At 39.6% G+C, this 22,326-nt stretch overlaps 2 protein-coding genes across 3 annotated transcripts; one reads left to right on the plus strand and one right to left on the minus strand.

Annotated features, from left to right (window-relative positions):
* The first annotated feature begins 522 nt into the window (after positions 1-522).
* Positions 523-6,336, plus strand: bicdl2l (bicaudal-D-related protein 2-like). Of its 2 annotated transcripts, XM_055017395.1 has the most exons (7): positions 523-546; positions 651-1,219; positions 1,840-1,959; positions 2,050-2,208; positions 3,561-3,643; positions 3,772-3,892; positions 5,307-6,336. In XM_055017395.1, the coding sequence occupies exons 2-7, from the start codon at positions 680-682 to the stop codon at positions 5,631-5,633; spliced, it is 1,350 nt and encodes a 449-aa protein (XP_054873370.1). In that variant the 5' UTR covers positions 523-546; positions 651-679; the 3' UTR covers positions 5,634-6,336. The 2 variants fall into 2 exon arrangements, with proteins under 2 accessions (XP_054873370.1, XP_023143336.2); XM_023287568.3 differs by lacking the exon at positions 523-546 and having other exon boundaries at positions 570-1,219.
* A 1,847-nt stretch (positions 6,337-8,183) lies between these two features.
* abhd11 (abhydrolase domain containing 11) lies at positions 8,184-13,988 on the minus strand. The gene is made up of 6 exons (XM_023287560.3): positions 13,728-13,988; positions 11,561-11,696; positions 11,021-11,194; positions 10,636-10,806; positions 9,897-10,078; positions 8,184-8,355 (listed from the first exon to the last, which is right to left on the minus strand). Exons 1-6 carry the CDS (start codon positions 13,853-13,855, stop codon positions 8,220-8,222), a joined length of 927 nt encoding a protein of 308 aa, XP_023143328.2. The 5' UTR covers positions 13,856-13,988; the 3' UTR covers positions 8,184-8,219.
* Positions 13,989-22,326: the final 8,338 nt, after the last annotated feature.

Genomic DNA, 22,326 nt, shown 5'->3' on the forward strand with positions numbered 1-22,326 from the left:
TGTCCAATTTACAGTAAAGTAAGTAGGTAAGTTCTTCCTCCTTGCACCCAAAGATTTCCAACTTTATTCCGTTGGTTGCTGACTCATCTCTGCTCACGTATGTAGGAGGTTTGATGCCAAAAAGTACCCTCAGCTACACGAAAAGACTAACTGGTGTTTTCCCCCGAAGCATTTCTTTACCAAAAATAAACTGATGACTAATCATAAGTGTGATTCTGACTTCATACAGCATTCACTTCCTTTAGACTGCCTTAAAAATTATTCTGACTGTTTTCTCCCTTCACAATCTGTCTGACCTGCATGTTTAACTTTGCTAATACAAGAGCATTTTACATTAGGTATCATACGCCAAGCCACAATAATCTGATAACATCAAAGCATGAGCAGTCCTCCTCCCTTTGTTTCCCTGCTGCTCTGGCCTGTTTGCACGTCACGTGTTTGCGTAGCGACTGAAAAGAAGGAAGAACGCACAGACGGGCCACATGAAGCCACAGCCTCCAACTGACATCACATCATGTCATGCTGTGTCACTGTGAAGACCTTCAGGTAAAACAGGTTTAGTGGCATTCTGTCTCTTGTGCTCCCTCCTTTTTGTTTTACTGTCTGCCTCTTGCTCTTCCAAGATTATTTATCACTGACAGTATCTGCAGATGGTTCAACTGATTCTGCCGAGCTGATCATGGATTACTCTCAGCCCTTCTCCGTCTTGAATCAGAGGCTGCGACCTCGATACCTCAGCATCGCACAGCTCGTCTCCCCTCTACAAGAAGTGGATGAAACACAGGTGGGCTCTCTCAGGAGTAAAACTACATCCCAGCGACCAACAGTTATGCCAGCAGAGATGGATCCAAAAGACTCTGTGACTAAAACAGAACCAGGAGATCCAGAAGAAGCTGGAAATAAAGAGGAATTGGTTTCTGATGGCCTACAAGAAGAAATCTTTGCTGCTCTGCCGGGCTTTCCCACCTCAAGCCTTCTCACTGAGATGAATTTGACAGATGTTGGTGAAGGGGAGAGCGCCGACGACGACAGCGGCACCTCACAGAAAGGCAGTTCAGGTGAGCAGACTTCAGACGGGACAAGAGACTCTACAGGAGCTTTGACTGGTGAAGATGGGAGCCCTTTCCAGAGGGGCTTCTTCGACGGGACCTTACCAGACCTGCTAAAAAATGGCAAGCCGCTTGGCAGACGCAGGACACTGGGACATGTCTCTGAAACGGTAGGGAAACAATCTCTTTATTGTGTTGCGTATGTGTTGAAATCTGTTCTGCTGCAAACAGTCTAATCAAACAATGAAACCTGTAATACTGGGAGGAGACAGTCTTTACTGTTGCTTAGCAGTATACCAAACACATACAACAAGCACAAAATTAGCGATTCAAGTTCAACAATCTTGCCCCACTGCATAATGAAGTGTGATTAAAATATCTGTGACACTGATGTCAGAGAACAGTAAACCACAGCTTGCAGTGATGATAAATGACTTTCGAGGTCACACTTTATCACCTGATAATTACAGGGTTGGATTTGTAGTCATGAGTGTGAAAATGGGAACACTGTTGGTGTAAAATATTTTGTGTGCACACTTTGTTAACAGCTTTATTACTCGGGTGTTTTTGTGCACGTTTCTTGTAATGCATTCATGTGTGCATGTTTACTGACTTCTCATCCAGTACGACTGGATTTCTTGTCTACAGTTTCACCCAGGAATCTAGATTAGCAGTTTCTGTTTACATAAAGTTAAAATGTAATGAAGTTGGACTTTTTGCGTGCGGGCGTGTGATAGTCTTCACAACAAAACATGGTCATGTGCCTTTTTATTGTTATAATTCACTGCAGCTTAAAGAAGTACGCAGAGAAGTGGAGCTGTCTCGGAGGAGAAGCATCAAGCTGAAGGCCCAGGTGGACAAACTACAGGAGAGAAGAGATGGACCGGGCTGGAGTCAGCACAGAGAGAGGGTAAAGACTGCACACATTACCAGGACACAGCGTACATCTGCAGAGCTCTGTGGGTATGTCATACCTTCTTTCTGCTCATTTCCAAACCAGGTCACAGAGGAGGTTCTGTCCATTCTGAGGCTGCTGCACCCGCTGACGGAGCCGGAGTCCAGCCAACCGGAGCCGTGTGAAGGGGAAAACTGCCTGGACGCTGCTCTGGCACAGCTGCAGAATGTGGCCCGCAAACTGGCAATCAGCCAAACCAAACAGGTCAGGGCAACACCTGCATGCACTCAAATAAAGCTGCTCACCATTTCCTTAGCTTGAGTTGATTTTAGTGGGCATGTTGCTCAGAGGAATGTTTACTTTGTTCATACTAGTGGTGGTTCAAGTGACAAAGGTGAGAAATCATTTTCACAGAGTTTTATAGATAGATAGATAGATAGATAGATAGATAGATAGATAGATAGATAGATAGATAGATAGATAGATAGATAGATAGATAGATAGATAGATAGATAGATAGATAGATAGATAGATAGATAGATAGATAGATAGATAGATAGATAGTTTATTAATCCTGAGGGAAATTCAAGTTTTGTTTTCAATTTCTAGTTGAAATATTACAATTTTAGCTCTTTTCAAAAATGTCTTTGTATCCACACCTTTACTGATGATGGTATTAATAATACAGACAGGAAACGTGGGAGGAAACTAGAACGGAAACCCGACTGTAGATTAGTATTATAGCTTAAATTAACCATTAGACCACTGAGCAGCCTAAATTACAGTCATTTGATAAAAGTAAAAGGAGCTGCTGTATTTTTGGCTGCACATTAATGTATTTACATTTTCAAGATAGTTTCTTGGTAGAAATCCTTAAATCTAGCCCTGAGCATGGGATTTGTAATGATGGATGAAACCTCAAGAGCATTACCTGTAGGTTTCTTGAACTGTGCTGCTAAAACTCGGTATTGTGGCCCCGACTCAGAACTCCCAGCTCCTCAAAAAAGAGCAAAGATATGGAGCTAGAGGTGGACTGTGACAGCGTCTCTGGGCCATGAAATGTCCTTTGACGATACCCGCCAGCAGACATTCTATTAATCATGCATAGCTTTAGGCCTTAATACAACTTTATATATCATAAAGTTGGTCAATTTAACTTTGGGGTCTATTAGAATTGACTCAGTTTTGTAGCTAGGCTCAAGAGGTCATTTGAGGAGCTGCAGCTTTTCGCTTCATTTTTCAGTCTTGGAGTTTACCGCTTTGCCTCGAGGCTTGTGCACAGATATTAATGTTCACGTGGGAGCCCTCTGCACCATCCTAATGAAGCACTTTCTTCACTGTTTCCTTGAGAAAAGGTCAGCAATTCCCCCACCCTGGCGTCAGAGCTCAGCAATGTGGCCTGACAAGTTTCCAGGTGACAGTATCAGTAAGTGTCTCTGGTATTTACTGAATGCTGGTCAGACATTTAGAGAAAGTCACAAGGTGTGCGACCAGAACAGGGATTAGATATGAATGTTAAAATAAAGATAGAACAGAGTGATGTCACTGAGGTTGAAGAAGAAAAACAAGAGATGTGACATTACATAACCCGCCTCATCTGCTTGTTTGTTTTTCAGGATATAAAACCTGGAAAAAAGGGAGAAGAGGAGAGTGCTATTCTGCAGCAGGCCCTGTGGGACAGAGATGAAGCCATAGAGAAGTGAGTTTACACACAGTCACATGCCTCTAAATAACAAAATGAATCAAGATTTAAGGAGAAATAAAGGGAAGCTGAAAGTCCTGCATCTATTTTGAGCAATGTGTCATTATTTCTGTTCCATTGTGCAGGAAGAAAGCGATGGAGGCCGAGCTGCTTCGGAGTAAGACGGAGCTGATGGCACTGAACAACCAGCTGCTGGAGGCTGTGCAGAAACGTCTGGAGCTGTCGCTGGAGGTCGAGGCCTGGAAGGTAAACCTGAGCTAACTTTACTGTTTCAGTAGAGTGAAATAGAGATGTGAGGAAAGTGTGAACATATGGAAATCAGCCAGAGAAATCTAGAAAAGTAGGGCACCCACACACACACACACACACACACACACACAAACCCATATATAATGAGTGTTAAGCAGACACTGCTTTCAGAGTGTGTTGAGCCGTGAAACACACACAGTCCAAACTACAATTAAAATTCACTCACATTACATTCAGCACATGCAGCCGTTGAAGCCAGCTGGTATCCTGCCACAGTGTTTTGGCCTCAGGCCTGTGTGTTCTTCTGCTGAGCGCCTGCCTCCCTGCAGTGTTGAGCTGAAACTACACGGCACACTGCAAGTGTTGTCAAGTTTACTGTTGAGAGCAGCAGTGTCTGTTTAAGCTTTACACTCCAAATACAAACACATTTCTCTTCCCCCTAACCCACAGAAAAGAGACAAATATGATGTTTGCTTATGTTTTACTGCCCCAGTGTGACACAAAATACACAAAGTGTACCATCAGATCTTCCTCTGGATTGTCGTATTTTTCCAGCTTACTACTTATGGAGTCGTCTGAAAATGCATCTTCCCTTAAAATGATAACCTGCCTTTATTCTAGTAATGAAATTTATTACTAGAACCAATACCAGCTCCATCTTCTTGATAATTGTTGTATTTTATTAGTTTTTAGTAAAGTTGCAATGTGTAGACAGATCTTTCTTTGTATCCTCTCACCGTATTTCAGTCAAGCAATTGCACACAATTTCAACAATTTGACAGTTTTTTTTTCCTTTTTCAAAAAGTATTTTCTATGAGCTGTAATCACTTGACATTTCATCTCTCCCCAATATAATACTTCACCGGTATAAATTATTTCATCATTACAAACTAAAGAATTTAAAGAATGAGATGGTGTAGTCTAATACAAGCCTTGATGAATTAGAGCGACAATAAATACTTATTGATTTAAACTATAACTTTTTAAGAGACATCATCCAGAATAATGTGAAGGATGAATAAGACATAATAACTATTATCCATGATTCCTAAACATCCATGTTGATTCTGTTAGTGAGTTGATTGCCATGTGAAAACTAAAGCTCCGAATCAGTGGCAGGTTTGTCACTAAAGGGTTAAATCCATTATTTATGACAATTTGATCATTTTAAAAACTTAATCTTGTAAGCAAAAGCTAAAAGCAAAAACATCCACAGACATGATAAATGTAAACTAGATCACATCCCCACAGGTTTCAAATCTGGCTCATCATCACGTTTGTCTTGTTTCTTTCTCACATTTCCTCACACATGGCTCTGTAGATTTGCAGATATTTTTTTACCAGGTATTTTTTTCTTTCTCTGACAGCCTGTTGTGTGTTTTTTTTTTTATAAAATCTTGATTCATCTCAGGAGGACGTTCAGCGGATCCTCCAGCAGCAGCTACAGAATCAGCAGCAGGCAGAACAGGCTCAGAAGAAGACTTCTCGTCTGGGCATCCTCAGGAGAAACAACAAACCGCCCATCCAGCGGCCGTCCAACTTCCCTCTGTCCACGCCAAGCCCTCCCACTACCAACACGAAGCAAATCTTCCTCTCCAAATCTGCTGCTTCGGGTCCCAGCACGCCTCCTTCCAGCCTCAGGTGGAAGCCGAGGAGGGGCAAGAGCAGCCGTCAAGTAGACCAGGATTCAGAGTTCGGTCGGGAAGATGACGGCTTCCGGAACGTATCACTTGATTAAAACAGTGCTGACACTGAGTGCACTCTTACATCTACTTAAAGTCGTTCTTCAGTCCTTACTGTCCCTTACTGAATCATGTTTAACACTCAAAGGTTGTTTTTACATTTATCTGCTGAAGGGTGAAGCTTCACTTAAAATCTGAGCTTAACGTGCACGTGAGCAGCATTTTGTGACGACACAACTAGTTTGGACAAGAGCCATGCACTAATATGTAGCCGGCGATGTGGAAATGCTCCAGTACACAAACATAGAGGAGGAACTTTTCATCGGATTAGGAGAATTCTAGTGTCCGGCAGTTACACTTGTACAATAAACTATATTTGCATATTCATAGATTCTGGATGTCTCAGTGAGGAAGGAGGCAAAGATGCCATTTTAATGAAGTAACTGAACTTCTTTTGTTGAAAAAAAACATATCATGCACAAATTATTATTATAACAGAGTATTTTTTATGTTTTATATTTTCTTGGGAAACATGCTTTAGATGTATGTACGAAATATAACGGATTGTGAATGTGCCAAGTAAATATTGAAAACTAACACTTAAATGCCTTACACTTACTGACCTAATATTTGTTACTTCTTGTAAATAAATGAAATTATTATACAAACTCTTTTAAATCTCTAAGTCAGACTGTCATTGATTTTCTGACATTCACATCACCATAAAAGACAGAAAAATAAATTTTGTTGCATTGACTATTTTATTGTATAATGTCATTTTCAATAATATATATTCCACTTCTATATGCATCTTGCACACATTTAAAATGTATATATATATATATATATATATATATATTTATATATATGCCATTATCTAGGATGAGTGCCACCACTGCGGCGACATGTTTAACAAACTGAGACATATATAGCACAGCAAAGTCGCACCTGATGACGAGAAAAGGCATGCTCATAGTGAAACAAAATACAATCCTGAACAGATGATTACAGTCTCAGAACAACTTTTTCTATACTGTCGACAGTGTCTCCTTTGACTTATAATCTTACTGCAACAGCGCAGAAGAACCACCTGCATTCAAATGTCAGCACAACCCAAGCACCCAACAATCTATTCACATTGTGCAACAAGACAGATCTGTCTGACTCTCCGCATTATAAAAAGAGAGTCTCACTCAACTGAATTCTGATTATTTAAAGCCTTTTTAGACTTCTGTATGGACATCAAACGAACAAAAAACACTGATTGTAGTAAACATCTAGCGCTTCAACTGTTAAGCCTCCTTGTGAGAAAATTCAGAACTGGCAACCCAGCTGCCAATCTAAAGTCTACGGATAGTTCTAAGTTTGTTTGCTTTTTTTATATAAAGGTTTACAGAAATGGAAAAGGAGCTCTCAGTAAAAGAGGCACATACAAATCAACAACACCCTGCTTGTTCACACAGATGGCAGTTTCACTACTGGACCGTACTTTTCAAACCCATTGAAACAGAAAGGATATTCACACTATTACGGTTAGATAACAACATACGGTGTTGCAGCATATATTTGTGAGATACCCATAGAGCCTTGCGCCATATTTGTAAAGAGTAAGTGAGATACAGATAATAAACTGGTAAAACATTGTTTCATCAAAACACTAACTGGACTGACCAAATACAAAGACACAACAACGTTACTACGGCTTATTGCCAGACAGACAAAAGAATAGGATAGTGTATAATAACTAGCATATCCAGTTGTAACCTGAGACGGTCAGGAAACAGGTTGTGCTGATACTGCATGAAAGTTTCAGCTTGGTTTTAATACACAAATTTATTGGCATAAAAATATAACCAATGCTCCTGATGACCTGGAGTGGTGACACTGTAATCAACCTCCTTAATGACATACAGCAGATACAGAGGAGAGGGCGCATTTCTGCCCATAATACTGAATATACCGCTATTATAAATATTAAAACAACCTCCGACAGCAAACCATCTGTACACATCAAGTCTGTATTGCAGCCTCTGTGCAGAACTCCAACCTCCTACCACGATTTCTGCTTTGCACATTCTTTACTCGTCTCCAAGAAGAACTTCTCAGATAAACAGCATTTGTTTCATTGCAGCGCTGTCATAACTTTCACATCTTAACAGCGATCTTGATGCTGGTTCACTTCAGCAGCCTGATTGTACTTGACCTAAAGCCATTTTTCTACTATACTGGCATAAATGCGTCAACGTAAAGAAAGCACTGTGCAAATCAGAGTTTCTTTGGATTAGTATATCACCTCCAAAAACAGCCCCGTTATGTTAAACTGGAGATACTGTTGTTGCTACCATCTACTTAATATTCACATCTACAAACCAGCCAATCTAGTAACACTACCTGTCTGGCAGAGAGACTAAACAAAACAAAAGTTCACCTACACTACACTAAAGTTGATACTGTTAAAAGGTAAGAACTGACTGCTGCAAAAGGGTGAGTTTGGTCCAGTGTTGGCAAATATTAGCATCACTAATGACTCCGCTCGTTCTCACTGAAGCTGCTGAATTCTCACCTTCAGTTTTCGACTTGCAAACGCCCAGAGGTGCTGAGCTTTGAAAAAAAAAAAGTTCTGAGGCGAAGGCTGGAGGCAGCTAGGACTGAAGGAAGGAGCTGATGGAGCTGATGAAATCTAAGGGTTTGTCTGCGTGAATCCAGTGGCTCGCGTCTGGGATGTACTGGATGTCAGCGTTGGGGAACAGCCTCTGGATTTCTGGGTAATCCTCGGAGCTGGACCAGGAACGAAGACGTGGAGAAAGAGAGATGAGAGCATCAGGTTAAACAGGGTGAAAGATATGAAAATTTAAAAAAATCATACATACATATGATGTTGAAGATTGCTCAATATCGATCGAAATGGATTTTAAAGGCTGAAATTATTCTTCATGCGTGCATTTAGTTGGCCGAAGAGTTTAAATCCATGTAAGATCAAAATCCTCGGATCAACGCTGGAAACTTTTCACCCGTCATTCAACTTCCCCCCTTGGTCTGTCTTCACTGTATCCTCTCCAACAAAAGCAAAAAAAATCTCTCTCCATTGGGTATATATTTAAAAAACTGTCATAACATGTTTTATCACAAGACAAATTTCCAAAAATGTGTTTTCATCTTCCTTAATATTTATTTAATTTAGCTTTTTTTTGTTGCTAAAACAATGTAATCTTTCCATTTAATTCAGCTGACTGATGAATTTTATTTTTTTAAATTTCTTTCTCCCCTCGTGCTTCTGTCTAAATATGTATCATATTAGTTTACATTCCAGATGTGGACACCTGTGATTAATGTTCACTTCACCATTTGTTTGTAGATCATTCACCTGCTGCAGATTGACACATGTCAAGCAAATATCTAATCAGCCAATCATTTAGAAAAAACTAAATTCGGTACATGTAAGCATGGCAACAGAGATTTGAAGTTCAAACCAACCATTAGGACAGGAAAGAAAGAAGATTTAAGTGACTTTGGACATGGTTTGAGTATTTCAGAAACCACTGATCTGCAGGAATTTTCAAGCACAACCATCTCTAAAGTTTACACAGAATCATCAGATTGGTTCAAGTTTCAAGGCAACACTAACTCAAATAACAGTCCTTAAAATGAGGCATACAGGCGAGCTTATCTTCACAACACCTGAAATAGATGAGCTACAGCTAGAGATGGCCTGGTCTGAGTCTGGATCTGCACTGTGACATTCAGATGGTCAGAATCTGGTGTAAACAGCATGAAACCATGGGTCCATCCTGCCTTGTACCAACAATCCAGGCTGGAGGTGGTGGTGGGGGATATTTTCTTGGCACACTTTGGACCTCTTAATGCCAAATCAGTCATTAAACACCACAGACCTGAGTACTGCTACTGTCCATGTCCATCCCTTTATGACCACAGTGGACCATCTTCTAATGGCTACTTTCAGCAGGAAAACACATCATATTACATAGCACCAGTCATCTCAGACTGGTTTACTGAACAGGACAATGTTTTCATGGCCTCCACAGTCACCAGGTCCCAATCAAATGATGAGAGAACTAGATTAATTCTCTAATACTACAGGATTATTCCAAGCATCCAGGAATGATTTATCATCCGCCCACTGCAGGAATAATTATAGATGAATACAGAAAATTATTCCCTATTATTATTTTTCAAGAAAATTCACTGGCAACTAGCGCAAATATAAAAGGCTATTAATGCTATAATAAGAAGCTGAGTGTTTTAGGTTCATGTTCCTATCTCTATGGAAATAACCGCTGCAGGTCTGTTGTATTTTATACCTTATATAAGCAGAACTGGCTCCACCCAAAAACAGCGTAGGTCCCTCATAGGCAGCGTCAAAGTTGGGGAAGCTCATGATGTCGTCAAGGTGCGCTGAGATGGCCTCCAAGTTGACCCTCCAGGCGTAGTGTCCGTTCTGCTCCACCAGGTTAGTCAGCAGGAACTGACGCACTGAGTGCTCCTGAGGGGAGGATGGACAGAAGATGACTTCACTAATTTAAATTCAAGTTTAACTACTGACTGCTGATATGTAAAGGGAATTACTGTTGAGTCACTTCACTCCGTAGAGCCATTTACAGACAGAAGGGAGCAATTTATCAGCAAAAACTCTCTAAATAACTGACTGCATCATTTCTGACACTGAGTCTGTAGCAGCTAGGGAGTAAGATAGTTTCCTCAGGAGCAGGTTGAGACCAAAACAGAGGTAAAAAAAAAAGTCAATATTAGGCGTTCAAGTGGCCAGAAACACAACTCCAAACTTTAAATAAGTTTAAATGATTGAACAGGCAGCTAGCAGCTAACAATTTTACCACATTAACTTTGGTAAGTGTTATTGCTGCCCTCAAGTGGCCCAAAAGATCAGCTATTGCAGGTTTAATATCAGCTACAGGAACCTACATGACAAGAAAGACGAAGCAAACTCATGACAAACTAACGGATTTTCCAGAAAAAGCAGGTTTTCTTTATTTAGACATTGTAGAGATACTAAATGGTTTAATATCAGAAAGCACTTGTGACCTTGACCAAACTGCGCAGCTGATCCTCGGCCATCCGCCTGGCGGTAGACCGAGGGATGTCAACGGAGATCTTCACGTCCTGCATTGCCTGGATGTACTGGTAGAAGCTGGTGCGTGCGGTGGTCTGGGCTGGACTGATGTCCACGACCACCAACCTCTCCACCAAACCAGGCTGCAAACGGAGATAGACAGACTGAGGTGAGCAGGGAGGAGAAGATATCCCATAAGACCCCAGTGACAACATGGAAACAGGACGAGCTGCAGTGTGAGAGTCAGAGGAGGATTATTAAGAGGACGGAAATGGACAGTGAGAAAGGTCAGGTGACACCCAGTGAGGAGACTCTATGGTCATGATAAATTCATGGTGACATTTGGCAGAGGCTAACCTGCATCAGAGCCGTCGTCATGGCTGTTTTTCCTCCCATACTGTGGCCGATGAGGACGCACTTCTCGATGCGCAGCTGAGCGAGGAGGTGTTTTAAATCGCTGGTCATCGCTTCATAAGTCAGCACGGGGCTGTGAGGGCTGTTACCGTGGTTACGGGCATCTACAGTCAGCACCTAACTGGACAAAGGACAGTTAGGACACTTGGAATGGGGAAAAGGAGGCAACAAAAGAAGAAAAAAAAAACTTGTATGTCAGCTGTATCGTTTGCTCTGGAAGGTGACAGCACAGACAAAGGCTCTACTGTACAAGCAAGGTGGTGAGTTTCTTCAAAACACTCCCAGGGGCAGATTGTCTATCAGTTTTGTGTATTGTTCAGTAAGTCTATCAAATGACAGGCAACACACAGCTGATTGTACATTCCCAAGCCTGCTTTTGAAGGACGGTTACTGTCAGGCTGCTGAGAGCAAACTGCAACACACAGGGATGAATTATTTGTGACGTAACAGCAGACAGGTGTGATTTCTTCATCACTGCATTACCTTTCGGCCTGTACGCTGCACCAAGGACTTCGCTATCGAGTGGAAGTTAGATTTACTGCCAAAAAGCCCGTGGAGAAACACCAGGGGAGTGCTCTCTCCCTTCCCATCAAAGACGTCATAGGTCAAGCTGACTGGGCTGCAGAAATAAAAAACATTCATGCTGATTAGTGACAACCTCCTCGGCTACATTTACGACAAGAATAATGTCACTACTTAGACAGGAGGGGTAAATCTAAGAGATAAAACTCAAACTGATAAGACTATCAGGGAGCAGAAATGCTTCAACTCGCAGTGAAAAAGAATTTGCAGAGCATCTTACTTTTCCAATCTGACATATGTCCCATTCAAACAGGGTATCAGGGGATATTATTCAAAAAAGGGGAACGCAGAGGCAGCATTGTTCAGTAATTTGTGACCTACTGGGTGGAAGCTGTTGGGCTTCCACCTGCTGGTACAACAAAGGTGACTATAAAGGTAAAAATACACTAAGTTTAAGTCACCTTTTATCCAAAAACACAGCATTTACTTGGTATTATACAGATGTGTTCATTAAAAAAGTCACTGTTAATCATTTTATTGCAGTGTGATTTTAAATTGTACCCTAACTAATACAAAATTACAGATGGAAAGATTTTTTGATACATTTTTATGACATAAACTTCTCAATAAAGGCAAGAAAATGGCTGTTGTAATTGCGCTCAACAATTTTGGTGAATATCTAATTGGGATTTTTCTGACCTACAGTTCAATATTCAGTGTATCGTGGATCTAATATATGGAAGGGGGCATTGCCATGTAACATACAATCAAAGCCATGACCGTCACACAAAGAGGATGGCAAGAATTTCTAAATCCATGAAACAACAGTTTAAAACCTCGATCAGACATGCTAATAACAATCTCAAGTTGCAGCCGTTGACTTTGTCTAATTTCTTTCTTTCACATTTAATTTTGAAATCAATTAACTGATCAGTCCTACTGCAGATGTTACACAACACTACACACAGAGAGGAAACACTTTCATGACCCCCTACACAATCAAATAATGCAACACAATAGCCCTGATTAAGGCTTTGTGAAGCCTTTGCATTCTTCAGAGACAGAAAGGCTACCGTGGGCCTACATTAATTCAATCACTGACTCGTCTGTTTATCATTTGATAAATTATTTAGTCATGCAGTCCATAAAATGTGAAAAATACACTTTGCAAAGTCTCAGGGGCAGAGGTGATCTCTTCAAAAAGGCCTCAAACCAGAAAAAGAATTATGTAAATCAGAGACATCCCCCAAATAATTTACAATTAAATAGCTAGAACCAGCAAATATTTCTCATATTTGCTTGAAAAATGACTACATTCAAGAATATTCTCGGGGCTCAATAGTTTGTCATGTCTTACATTTCTCCAAAATTTCACAGTTTGGAAACATGAAGAAAACTACACCCCTGTAGATTTGAAACTATACTAGTCTAACAACAACCAACATTCAGGATTTTACACTGAAGTGTCAAATTGTAAACAGGGCTGCAAGTAACAATTATTTTGAATTATGTGTTGATTATTTTCTCTAGTAGCTGCTTGATGTATATGTCAAAAAAGAGTTTTTCCCAAAGCCCAAGGCAACAAATGTTTTTAGTTCACAGCCCAAAAATTCATTTTGCTGTCACTGAGGACTTAAAATAGAAAATATCTGTATTTAAGAAATTGCAATCTGAGATTTTATACTTCAAAAACCGACGATTCATTGTCAAAACAGTTGACGATTAATCATTATTGTTGCAGGTCTACTTGTAAAGCATTAATTGTAGCTAGGCTTACTGATTAACACACAACTGAGCCTACATCTAGCACAACATACCCTACACCCAATATGACAGCAATGGTCGTTTTATTTAGCTGCAGAACCAAATAATACAAATATAACAAGACATAAACATGGTTAATCGTGGCTAATCGTCTTGCTAACCAACCGCCTGAATGTCATTTACGTAAAGCCGTTTGAAGTTAAAAGACAATAAAATACAAAAACACGACAAGGTGACAATTTATAAAGGTTAAATAACTAGTTCTTTCGTTTTACAACAGACACACTGACACCGAGCTGCTCAGCGCCTCGCCACAGCTCAGCGGACAGAGGGCATCAGTTAGCCGGGCAGCTAGCAGCGGTACCTGGATGAGCTGGCTGCCCGGACCAGGGGAGCCACCCCGCAGCACACATCCTGCTGTCCGGCGAACAAACGGCACGACGGCCGGCCGCTCAGCAGTCCTCTCTGAATCAGGCGACACAAGGCGCTCATGGCAGCATACGGTCCGTTACCGGGCGGTGGACAACCAGCATGTGCGTACCGAGACGGCCACGGTGACAGCGGAGAGCCGGAGGGTGAGCATGCAGAGCGGAATAGCCCGGAGGTCGACACGGAGGAGTGTCAACAGCTGATGCTGCGTCGTGACGTCAGACGCACAGACGTTACGCCGTGTTTCCCTGAGTTTGGTCTGTCAGGATCCTGACCCGTTTAGGAGAGTTTCACGTGTGTACAGCAGAGGAGGCTGCATGTCTGGGACCCTTACCTTTCTTGAGCTCCACGTGTTTACGTCAGAGGGGTCCTAGCTTTTTTATTGCACAGAAACTGGCTAAAAATAAGAATTATGTACAGTTCTGACAGGAATAAACCTTTAAACCTATAACTTACAGAGTGCTGCTTGGGTGGAATAAATCTTTAAAATTAATAAGTAATATTTTGGGTGGAACAAGCCTTTAAAACTGTTCGCAGTATTTTGGGTGGAACCAACTTTGAAAACATAAGTAGTATTTGGGGTTCAGTAGATCTTTGAAACCATAGCTTATTAAAGCACTATTTGGGTGGAAAAAAACTTTAAAACTATAAATCATTACTTGGTAAGCACTATTTGGGTGGAATAAACCTTTAAAACCGTGATTAATTAGAAAGTACAGTTTGGGTGGAAAAAGCCTTTAAAACTGTTAGTAGTATTTTAGGTGGAACCAACCTTGAAAACGGTAAGTAGTATTTGGGGTTCAATAGATGTTGAAAACCATAAATTATTAGTTAGAAAGCACTATTTGGGTGGAATAACCTTTAACAATCTAAATCATTACTTAGAAAGCACTATTTCTGTTCAACTGGTGAGAAATTCACTGAATCACTGAGTTAATGCACATCTTGGTCAGGTGTCGCTTTACAGGACAATGATCAGATGGTGTGATCAGCACACAGAGAGTCCTTTAACCAGCGACTAGAAAAGCCCACCTTAAAATGCACATTTATTCAAATGACATGATACCAGTCATGGCAGAAGAAAGACGAGAACTAGCTCTTGGCATGTCAAGACTGTAGCCAGATATCTGAAGGTCTGCAGCTCCACTGTTCGCCATCTAAGAAATTGTTTCAAACAGCTCTGGATGGACGTGTCCAACCCTGTTGTTTTGTCCTCTGAAATGTCCAACAACTTCAACAAGGCCTTCAGGAAGAGTACCGACAGCCTCATTAGCATCTCAGACATGTAACTTGCTACTGACTTGCTCTCACCATCAGACCATTATCGATTTCATTCATCCATTTGTGTGTTGGAACGGCAAATATTTATTTCACTATGTTAAAAATAAAGGACAGAATTTAATAAATTCTGTAGTTAGGTTTTGTTCATTATACTTGTCCCACTTCATAAAAAGTGTACCAGAGCTGATGCTGTCAGAAAAGAATACTGATTAGTTGCTATTGTAGAAAACAGGTACCTCCAGGTGTTTGTACATTAGGACTAACAGAAGGAACCATGCGCTGAATTTAAGTGTGATGTCTGTTTAAAAGTTTAAGGGTTAAAAATTTAAAAAAAAAAAAAAAATTCTAGTTTGAAACTGAACTGCATTTGTTAAATACAGCAGAAGATAAAATTAACAAACCCAAAGTAAAACATAGACACTGCTTTGTGAAGCCACTAGGTGACACCATAGTGTCACTATGTGAGCTGAACTTGACTATCAACAGGATGATTTTGTTTAAATGCGAAGCTGCTTCCCATGAAAATACAACATTTAGTGACTGAACAGGTTCTCATTGTCTAGTAGATGCATATTCTCAGAGAAGAACTGTGGCTGTTTTGATTTGCGGATATCCGCATTATTTGACTGCTTTGTCACCTCAGATTGTGTTACAGCAGAAGTTATAGTGTTTCAGTAGTCGAGTTGGGTATTTTGATTTTATTCTTCTTAAATGTGTTTATCCAACGATTTTATACTTTGTGACATTTGGTTCAATAAGTAAAACCATTTATTTGAACAGATTTCCACTGGTTTATTGTATTTTTTTAATATCTCAACATCCCAAAGTTTAGAGGTTCAACCTAATTTTTTTGTAATCAGATCTACTCGCCTGTACATGTATATATAACTCAATATTTACAACATCTTAATGGATCTGAATCTCATGTGTTTATTCATCATTCATCAGTTTACAATTCACTGCTGTGTTTCTTTGTCTTTTTTTCGCCTCTGTCTTTGCCGTGCTGCTTTCTCACCATTACTTTAGTTCATAATCAGTGCAGTTCATGTTTGTCATCGTATCTGTGTGTCACACACAACAACGTAGACACAAGCCATCAGTGTCATGGTTTGGAGAGCTGCGTCTCTGAACATTCATTGCTATGGGAGATGAGTCTTCTGGGATAAAACACGCTGCGAGCTGTCGCCATAGTGATGGCATGAGACCGAGGCCCGGGGGAGCACATGGTTCAGGGAGGCGAGGAAAAGGGAAGAGGCAGATGAGTGTGCATTTTTAATTCTATTCACCACTGTGTCACGACATGGAGGTTTTATGTGGAACAAGTGTTAAAAAAAGCACTGTTTCAGTTGCTAATTGGCTCAACAATATTCTTCAGTCACCATCTTACATGGGGAAACTATTGCATTTTCTGCTGCCTTCATTTCAAATATTTCAAGTTATTTCAAGCAATAATGTTGATAACTGAAACACATCAGCAGATTTACCTTATTTACACGGCAAAAATAGCACAGTGGAACAACTACAATAGATTCATCTGCACTGAAATTTAAACTAAAGGTGTTTTCATTTGTTCTTCACTTCTTCAAAGTACAGATATCAATTCTATGCAAGTTTGTGAGGCTGCAAGAGAAACTTCGTGAAACATTTTGTTCTATGAAGCAATTTTGAGCCTTTCTAACTTCTTAATAGCAACATATTAAATTTTGGGGATTAAAAACACATTTTTAGCTCTGTTAAAGCTGAGCTCTGTGGCTCAGAAATGCTGGAAAAAGTAGCATGAATTCAAAAGTGCAAAACCCACCCATACATACTTAAACTTCTGGAATGAAACATCTTAATCTGTGAAGGTGCTCTTGTTTGAAAGGAAGTGAATGGAAGAGTTTTTAGCAACTTGTTGCTGCTCTGCATGACATTGTGTCTCTTTAAAATTTCAGCTTTCACACTGCAAGGAACTGCAGCTCAAATCAAGTGGAATAATCTTACACTTAGATTCAAAATCTACTTGGTTTTGTTTTAAATGTGAAATGATTATGTATTTGCTAAAGGACTTAATTCAAGTAAATGTGGCTCACGTAGTCTTGATAAGCAACTCTTTCAATATTTGGATAATTTTAAGAAAGAGACATGCCTATCAATAAGCTTTTTTTGCATTACCTAGATTGCTTGAAAATTAGTATTTGTAATTTTCATTTCAACATTTGATGTGATATAAGGACAGTAACAGAGCTTGACTTACTTTAAAATGTCAAATAAAGTTTACTTTGTGCACTTGCAGTACAAATTTCCTTGTTTTAAGAACAAGCATGCTTGTTTAGAGAAAGTTTAGCCTTTAATTTGGCTTGCAACACAAACCATTAACTCAATTATTCTCCTAAAGAGCGACTGATTCAAATGATTAAAGCAATAAGCAACCTTGTCTTCAACTGACTGTCTACCAGCTTGTTTTACATTAAGCAGATATAACTATACTGCCTGAAATGAGTCTTTTTGATGGTATTTCAAGATTTGATGTGCTATTCTAAAAGTCACACAGCCCGACTTATTCTCAGACATCAAGTTAAATTCACTTTGTCCTTGTTTTAGATGCAAGCATGCTAATATCAAGAAACTTTCCCTTTACTTTTCCAGGTAATTTTTGGAGTGCAACAGTAAACCTTCACTAGTATTCTCCAAGAAACACAATTATCATCCAATAAAAATATATACTGCTTCACGCAATATGTATCTTTATTGCTCTTTGATTACCAGAAAAACCATTTAGCCTCTAGAGGACTTTTCATCTGGTTTCCTTGAACAGATTTGAAAATGTTCCCCAGAATATAAAATCAAACTGTATTTATTATGGTGTATGTGAATTGTGCCAACAATTTAATTACTAAATTGTCAGTGAAAATGTCCCAGTAAAAGGTGAGTATTGTTTCTGAATCACTGAGCGACACTATAAAAGCATAACTTCTGTTATGTAATGTTGCATAAACATGAATGTCATTTGACTGCACTGATGAACTGGCTGCTGTCACACATGAAAATGAGATTGACATAAATAAATGTGCATGAACAGGTGCACTAACCAGGTCATACCACAGCTGTCCTGTAAATGTAATGCATGGCATCAGTCACTGAAATTATTCATTTAAACAACTAATATGCAACAGCGAGTGCACTTTGAATAAACAACCAGATCAGGTTTTCTACTGAGGAAATGTTTAATGCTGACGGTTCCAGAAACATGTTGACATAATTCACAAGAACCAGATTTCTGCTTAAGGGCAGATTTTAACTTCTGCTTTACAGATACTTCTGCATTTGCTCTTGCACCATGATCGTTCCATGCCAACTTTTTACTGAACTTGCATGTATATTTACAGAGATTTGGGATATAATCCAGATGTTTCAAATGATCCGAATGACAGTTTATGTAGAAGAAATGTTTAGGCATGAATGGTAAAAGTCAAAGGCACGCTTCTTTGTATATTGCAGCATTTTTGTGGTCACATTCCCTGGATTTTATCTGTAAAAAAAATTATGTGAATATATTAGATACTCCTAATTAAGTCAGGATTTGTTGCCTGTATGCTGATATGAAAACAGAGTCAGACGGTATTTGTTGTTTATCTACTCATGAAATAGATAGTGATACCAAAATATTTCTGTCCAATTAGTGGCTATTTTAGCCTTTCTCTACAGTTCAAATTTTTAGGATCAAACTGTATCTGCATTTACAGATGTAAATAGTTTGTTGACTCATTAAGCCATAAAGCACGGCTCAAAGCTCTCTGATAAGAGCTGCAGCATTATCAGGATACTCTCAGAGAGGACAGGAATGTTTGCCTTTCATAGAAAGCAGTGTCAGAAGTCAGAAAACAGAGTTAGTGCACAACAACCACACGCTGACAGACACCATTTCATACTGTAGATATGCTACAGTCTTTGCTGTCGACATCTCGGATCTCAGCACTAAAGTCTCGTTTATCTGAACCACAGTGGAAGTTTGGATCATGTTCATGTTTTTGGCTCCTGCAGGGATAAATCTGATAATCACAGTGGACCCTGGATGTGAAAAAGTCAAATTTAGGAGTATTTCAGTGAATTTATGGAGGTCTGAGTTTGACAAACATTCCTGTGTCCAAATACTATAACAAGAGAAATTAAAAGTATTTCCTATTCAAAATATTAGACATAATAATAACCCTGCTATGTATTTGTAGATTTGGGATTTAGCAAAGTAAATGAAATCATAACTGACGCAGTCTGTAGGCTTTGCCATGAGAGGTCTGTGACTCAAAGTGTCTCTTTAAAGCTGGCAAGAGACGGCAAGAAACTTCAGGAAAAAGTGTTCAAGCAGTAACATGACACTTGTAAGACAAACCAAAATGCAGAACAAAAAGGTTTCAGTCGGATATAAACAGAAACATCAAACAAAAACATTCCCTTAGTCCCTTTTAGTCCCAGAAACTGAGATTTTGAGGCACCAATGAATGGATTTATGATTTCATATGAAGGCAGATGTGGTCCATTGTTCTTTTATTCAGTACGGTGTCACTTTCAAAATAATGTCCAAAAAAGAGAGAATACTTCTGTCCCTCCCAAAATAAAATTTTCTAGGGGTGTAATCCAGGAAATATAGCCCCTGGGAGGTATTACACATTATTATTCCCTTCATTTACTGCAGACCGTCATTGCAGGCCTAGTCTGCCTTGCTGTGCACGATGAGTTTGTTGTCCGCAAAGTAGAAACTGTCTCATCTAGTCTCATAATGTGTTCACATTTATTGTTAATCATGCACAAGACTGTAACAGTATCCTTCAGAATGTTTCCATTGTAATCTCTTGATAACCGAGTGAAAAGAAAACACAACAAGCATGTTTTCCTTATTCATTCCACTTGGTGCAGTCCTGCTGAGAGGTCACACCAGTCTCCTCAGATTTTAAACCTTTGTAACTGAGAAATAATGTGTCTGAAACTCAACATGTTTATGTTTGCAGCTGATAGTTTATCTGCTTTACACAGCTTTACTGTCCATCAGTTGATGAGGTTAAAACATCAGTGATAACCTGAGCTAATGCTTCCTAGTGTCTCTATCAGCACCTGTTGGACTTTGCTGTTCGCTCATCATCTTGTTTGTGAGAAATCGACGACCTGCCAGCTTCACGTGTTCATGCTGGGAGGAGAAGTTGGCATTCAGATGTGCAGGCGGTGCCATTTCTGACGGAACAATGGCCCTTCGTCCCTCTTCTACCTGTTACATCTGTGTGTTTGTGTCTTTTTTTTCTTGTCTTTACCGACTTCTCACTTTGTGTACTTCCTTGTTATCGACATCAGCCACTCGTTGATGGATATCATGTTGAGACAGAGAGTTACATTTTTTGGATGATGCTACATTAAAGGCATCCTGTGGAGTTTTTGGCCGTTAGCAGCTTGAAGCAACATTGTCACCAGGGGGTCCCTGTTTAAAAGTTTTGAGAAGACCAGAGTGCTTTCATCAAGTTTATGAGACCTCAAGAATACATGAAACGTGTTTAAGTGAATCTAAGTGAATCTTTCAAAAATTCTGCAAGTCTTCTTAAAGAATTCACTCCACTTGCCTACTTTTATGTAAAAAAAAAAAAAACTCACAACATCCCCTTGCAAAGGTGTTAATTTTAAATCATCCATATCATCACAGATGTGCTTTAATTCAGTTGCTGTTTTTCTTCGATTTAATTCAAACATTTTTGAACAACTGTAAAAAATAAAAATAAAAAAATCCCCTTGGAAAGGTATTCAAATGGGGAGTTGAGAAAGTTGTGGCTTGTCTCTGATCCTGTATGTAATATTCATAAAAAAACGAGGATGTTGTTTAGTTCATAGACTTCGGAGTCTTGTCTCTCCTTTTTGCAGATGATGTGATCCTGTTGGCTTTGCATTGAAACAGTTTGCAGGCGAGTGTGAAGTGGTTGGGGATGAGAGTCTGAGGAAATCGTAGGAACTGGTAGGTTGTTCCATTTGGATTGGGGGTGAGTTGCTGCCCCAAGCAAAGTTCAAATATGTTGTGATTTGATCTTGTGTAATAGGACAATGAAGCATGAGATGGACAGATGATTGGTGCAGCATCAGCAGTGATGCAGGTGTTGTACTGGATCTGGCTTTTGATTTACATCATTAATTCCAGTCTTCACTGGTGGTCATGAGCTCTAGGTAGGGACTGAAAGAATGAGATCACAGATACAAGTGACCAAAATAAGTTTTCGCTGTAGGTTGGTTGGGCTCAGTCTTAGAGGAGAAGTGTTTAATATGGATTTAACAGAATGGAAGACATGGTTGTTACAAAGCTGAATCCATCGAAGGAGAAACGAAAACTCGTTTGTCCTGCTCATGGGTTGTCAGGAAATAGGCTGCCTGATGCCTGCATTGTGACTGGTGAATGTAGATCTTAAATGTGTATTGTACTTTTTGCCTGCTTCTTTTTTATGTTTCATAACTGTTATTCCCTCACTTCCTTTAGTGTAACTCTAATATTACTGAAAATGCCATACATTGGCATGCTGAGTGGAAGCGGCAGAGTGAGCAAAGGATCAGTTTCACTAATTAGGTTAAAATGTGTTTATCTTACAGGAGAAATGATGACATTACATAGGTGGAAGATCAAAGGTCAGCTTGACTGTGACATAACTATAATAATGTTCTGCAAAAACACTTTTTTGTTCTTTTAATTTGTTCTTTAATTTAGGTTGAAGACGTGTGTGAGGCATCTGCTTTTGGGAGGGTTTTAAAAAAAACATTATCTGCTGTCATAATAACACCTTTTTTTTTTATCAGGACCATGTGAACACATAAGAGGAATGTGACTCTCAGTGAACTTCCACACTGCAGTGTCGTCACTGCATAGACAGGATTATATGAGTGTGGAAACACATGGATGCAAGTGTAACTTGATTGGTTGGTGGAGGCTTACAACCACAAGGCCATAATCCTAGTTATCAGCTACTTTACTGTTTTAAATGGATGTTTCATTTAAGATGCAGACATTCATACTCAAGAAATGATGCATTTGCTGAAACTATGTTTTACACAGACAGTGAAATTTACTGATGGTAAGTGCAAAGACAATTATATAACAAAATGATTCCAGAGTTGAAGTGCAGATGATTTATTCCCATTTAGTGCTTTGTGTTACAACTACAAGGATATTACTCATAAGCAGATTTGTTGAAGATATTTTCCACTTGAATTGGTCAAATTCCACCCAGTGACTCACCTCGATCATGGTCCTT

The sequence above is a fragment of the Amphiprion ocellaris genome, chromosome 14, assembly GCF_022539595.1.
Source record: "Amphiprion ocellaris isolate individual 3 ecotype Okinawa chromosome 14, ASM2253959v1, whole genome shotgun sequence".
NCBI lineage: Eukaryota > Metazoa > Chordata > Actinopteri > Pomacentridae > Amphiprion > Amphiprion ocellaris.

Excerpts from the sequence above, each read along its gene's own strand:
- bicdl2l (XM_055017395.1), top strand. The coding sequence starts at position 680 with ATGGATTACTCTCAGCCCTTCTCCGTCTTGAATCAGAGGCTGCGACCT. Across the intron at positions 2,209-3,560 it reads CAATCAGCCAAACCAAACAG|GATATAAAACCTGGAAAAAA; the intron begins GTCAGGGCAACA and ends TTTGTTTTTCAG. Across the intron at positions 3,644-3,771 it reads AGAGATGAAGCCATAGAGAA|GAAGAAAGCGATGGAGGCCG; the intron begins GTGAGTTTACAC and ends TCCATTGTGCAG.
- abhd11 (XM_023287560.3), bottom strand. The coding sequence starts at position 13,855 with ATGAGCGCCTTGTGTCGCCTGATTCAGAGAGGACTGCTGAGCGGCCGG. Across the intron at positions 11,697-13,727 it reads CGGGCAGCCAGCTCATCCAG|CCCAGTCAGCTTGACCTATG; the intron begins GTACCGCTGCTA and ends TTATTTCTGCAG. Across the intron at positions 11,195-11,560 it reads TGCAGCGTACAGGCCGAAAG|GTGCTGACTGTAGATGCCCG; the intron begins GTAATGCAGTGA and ends TTGTCCAGTTAG.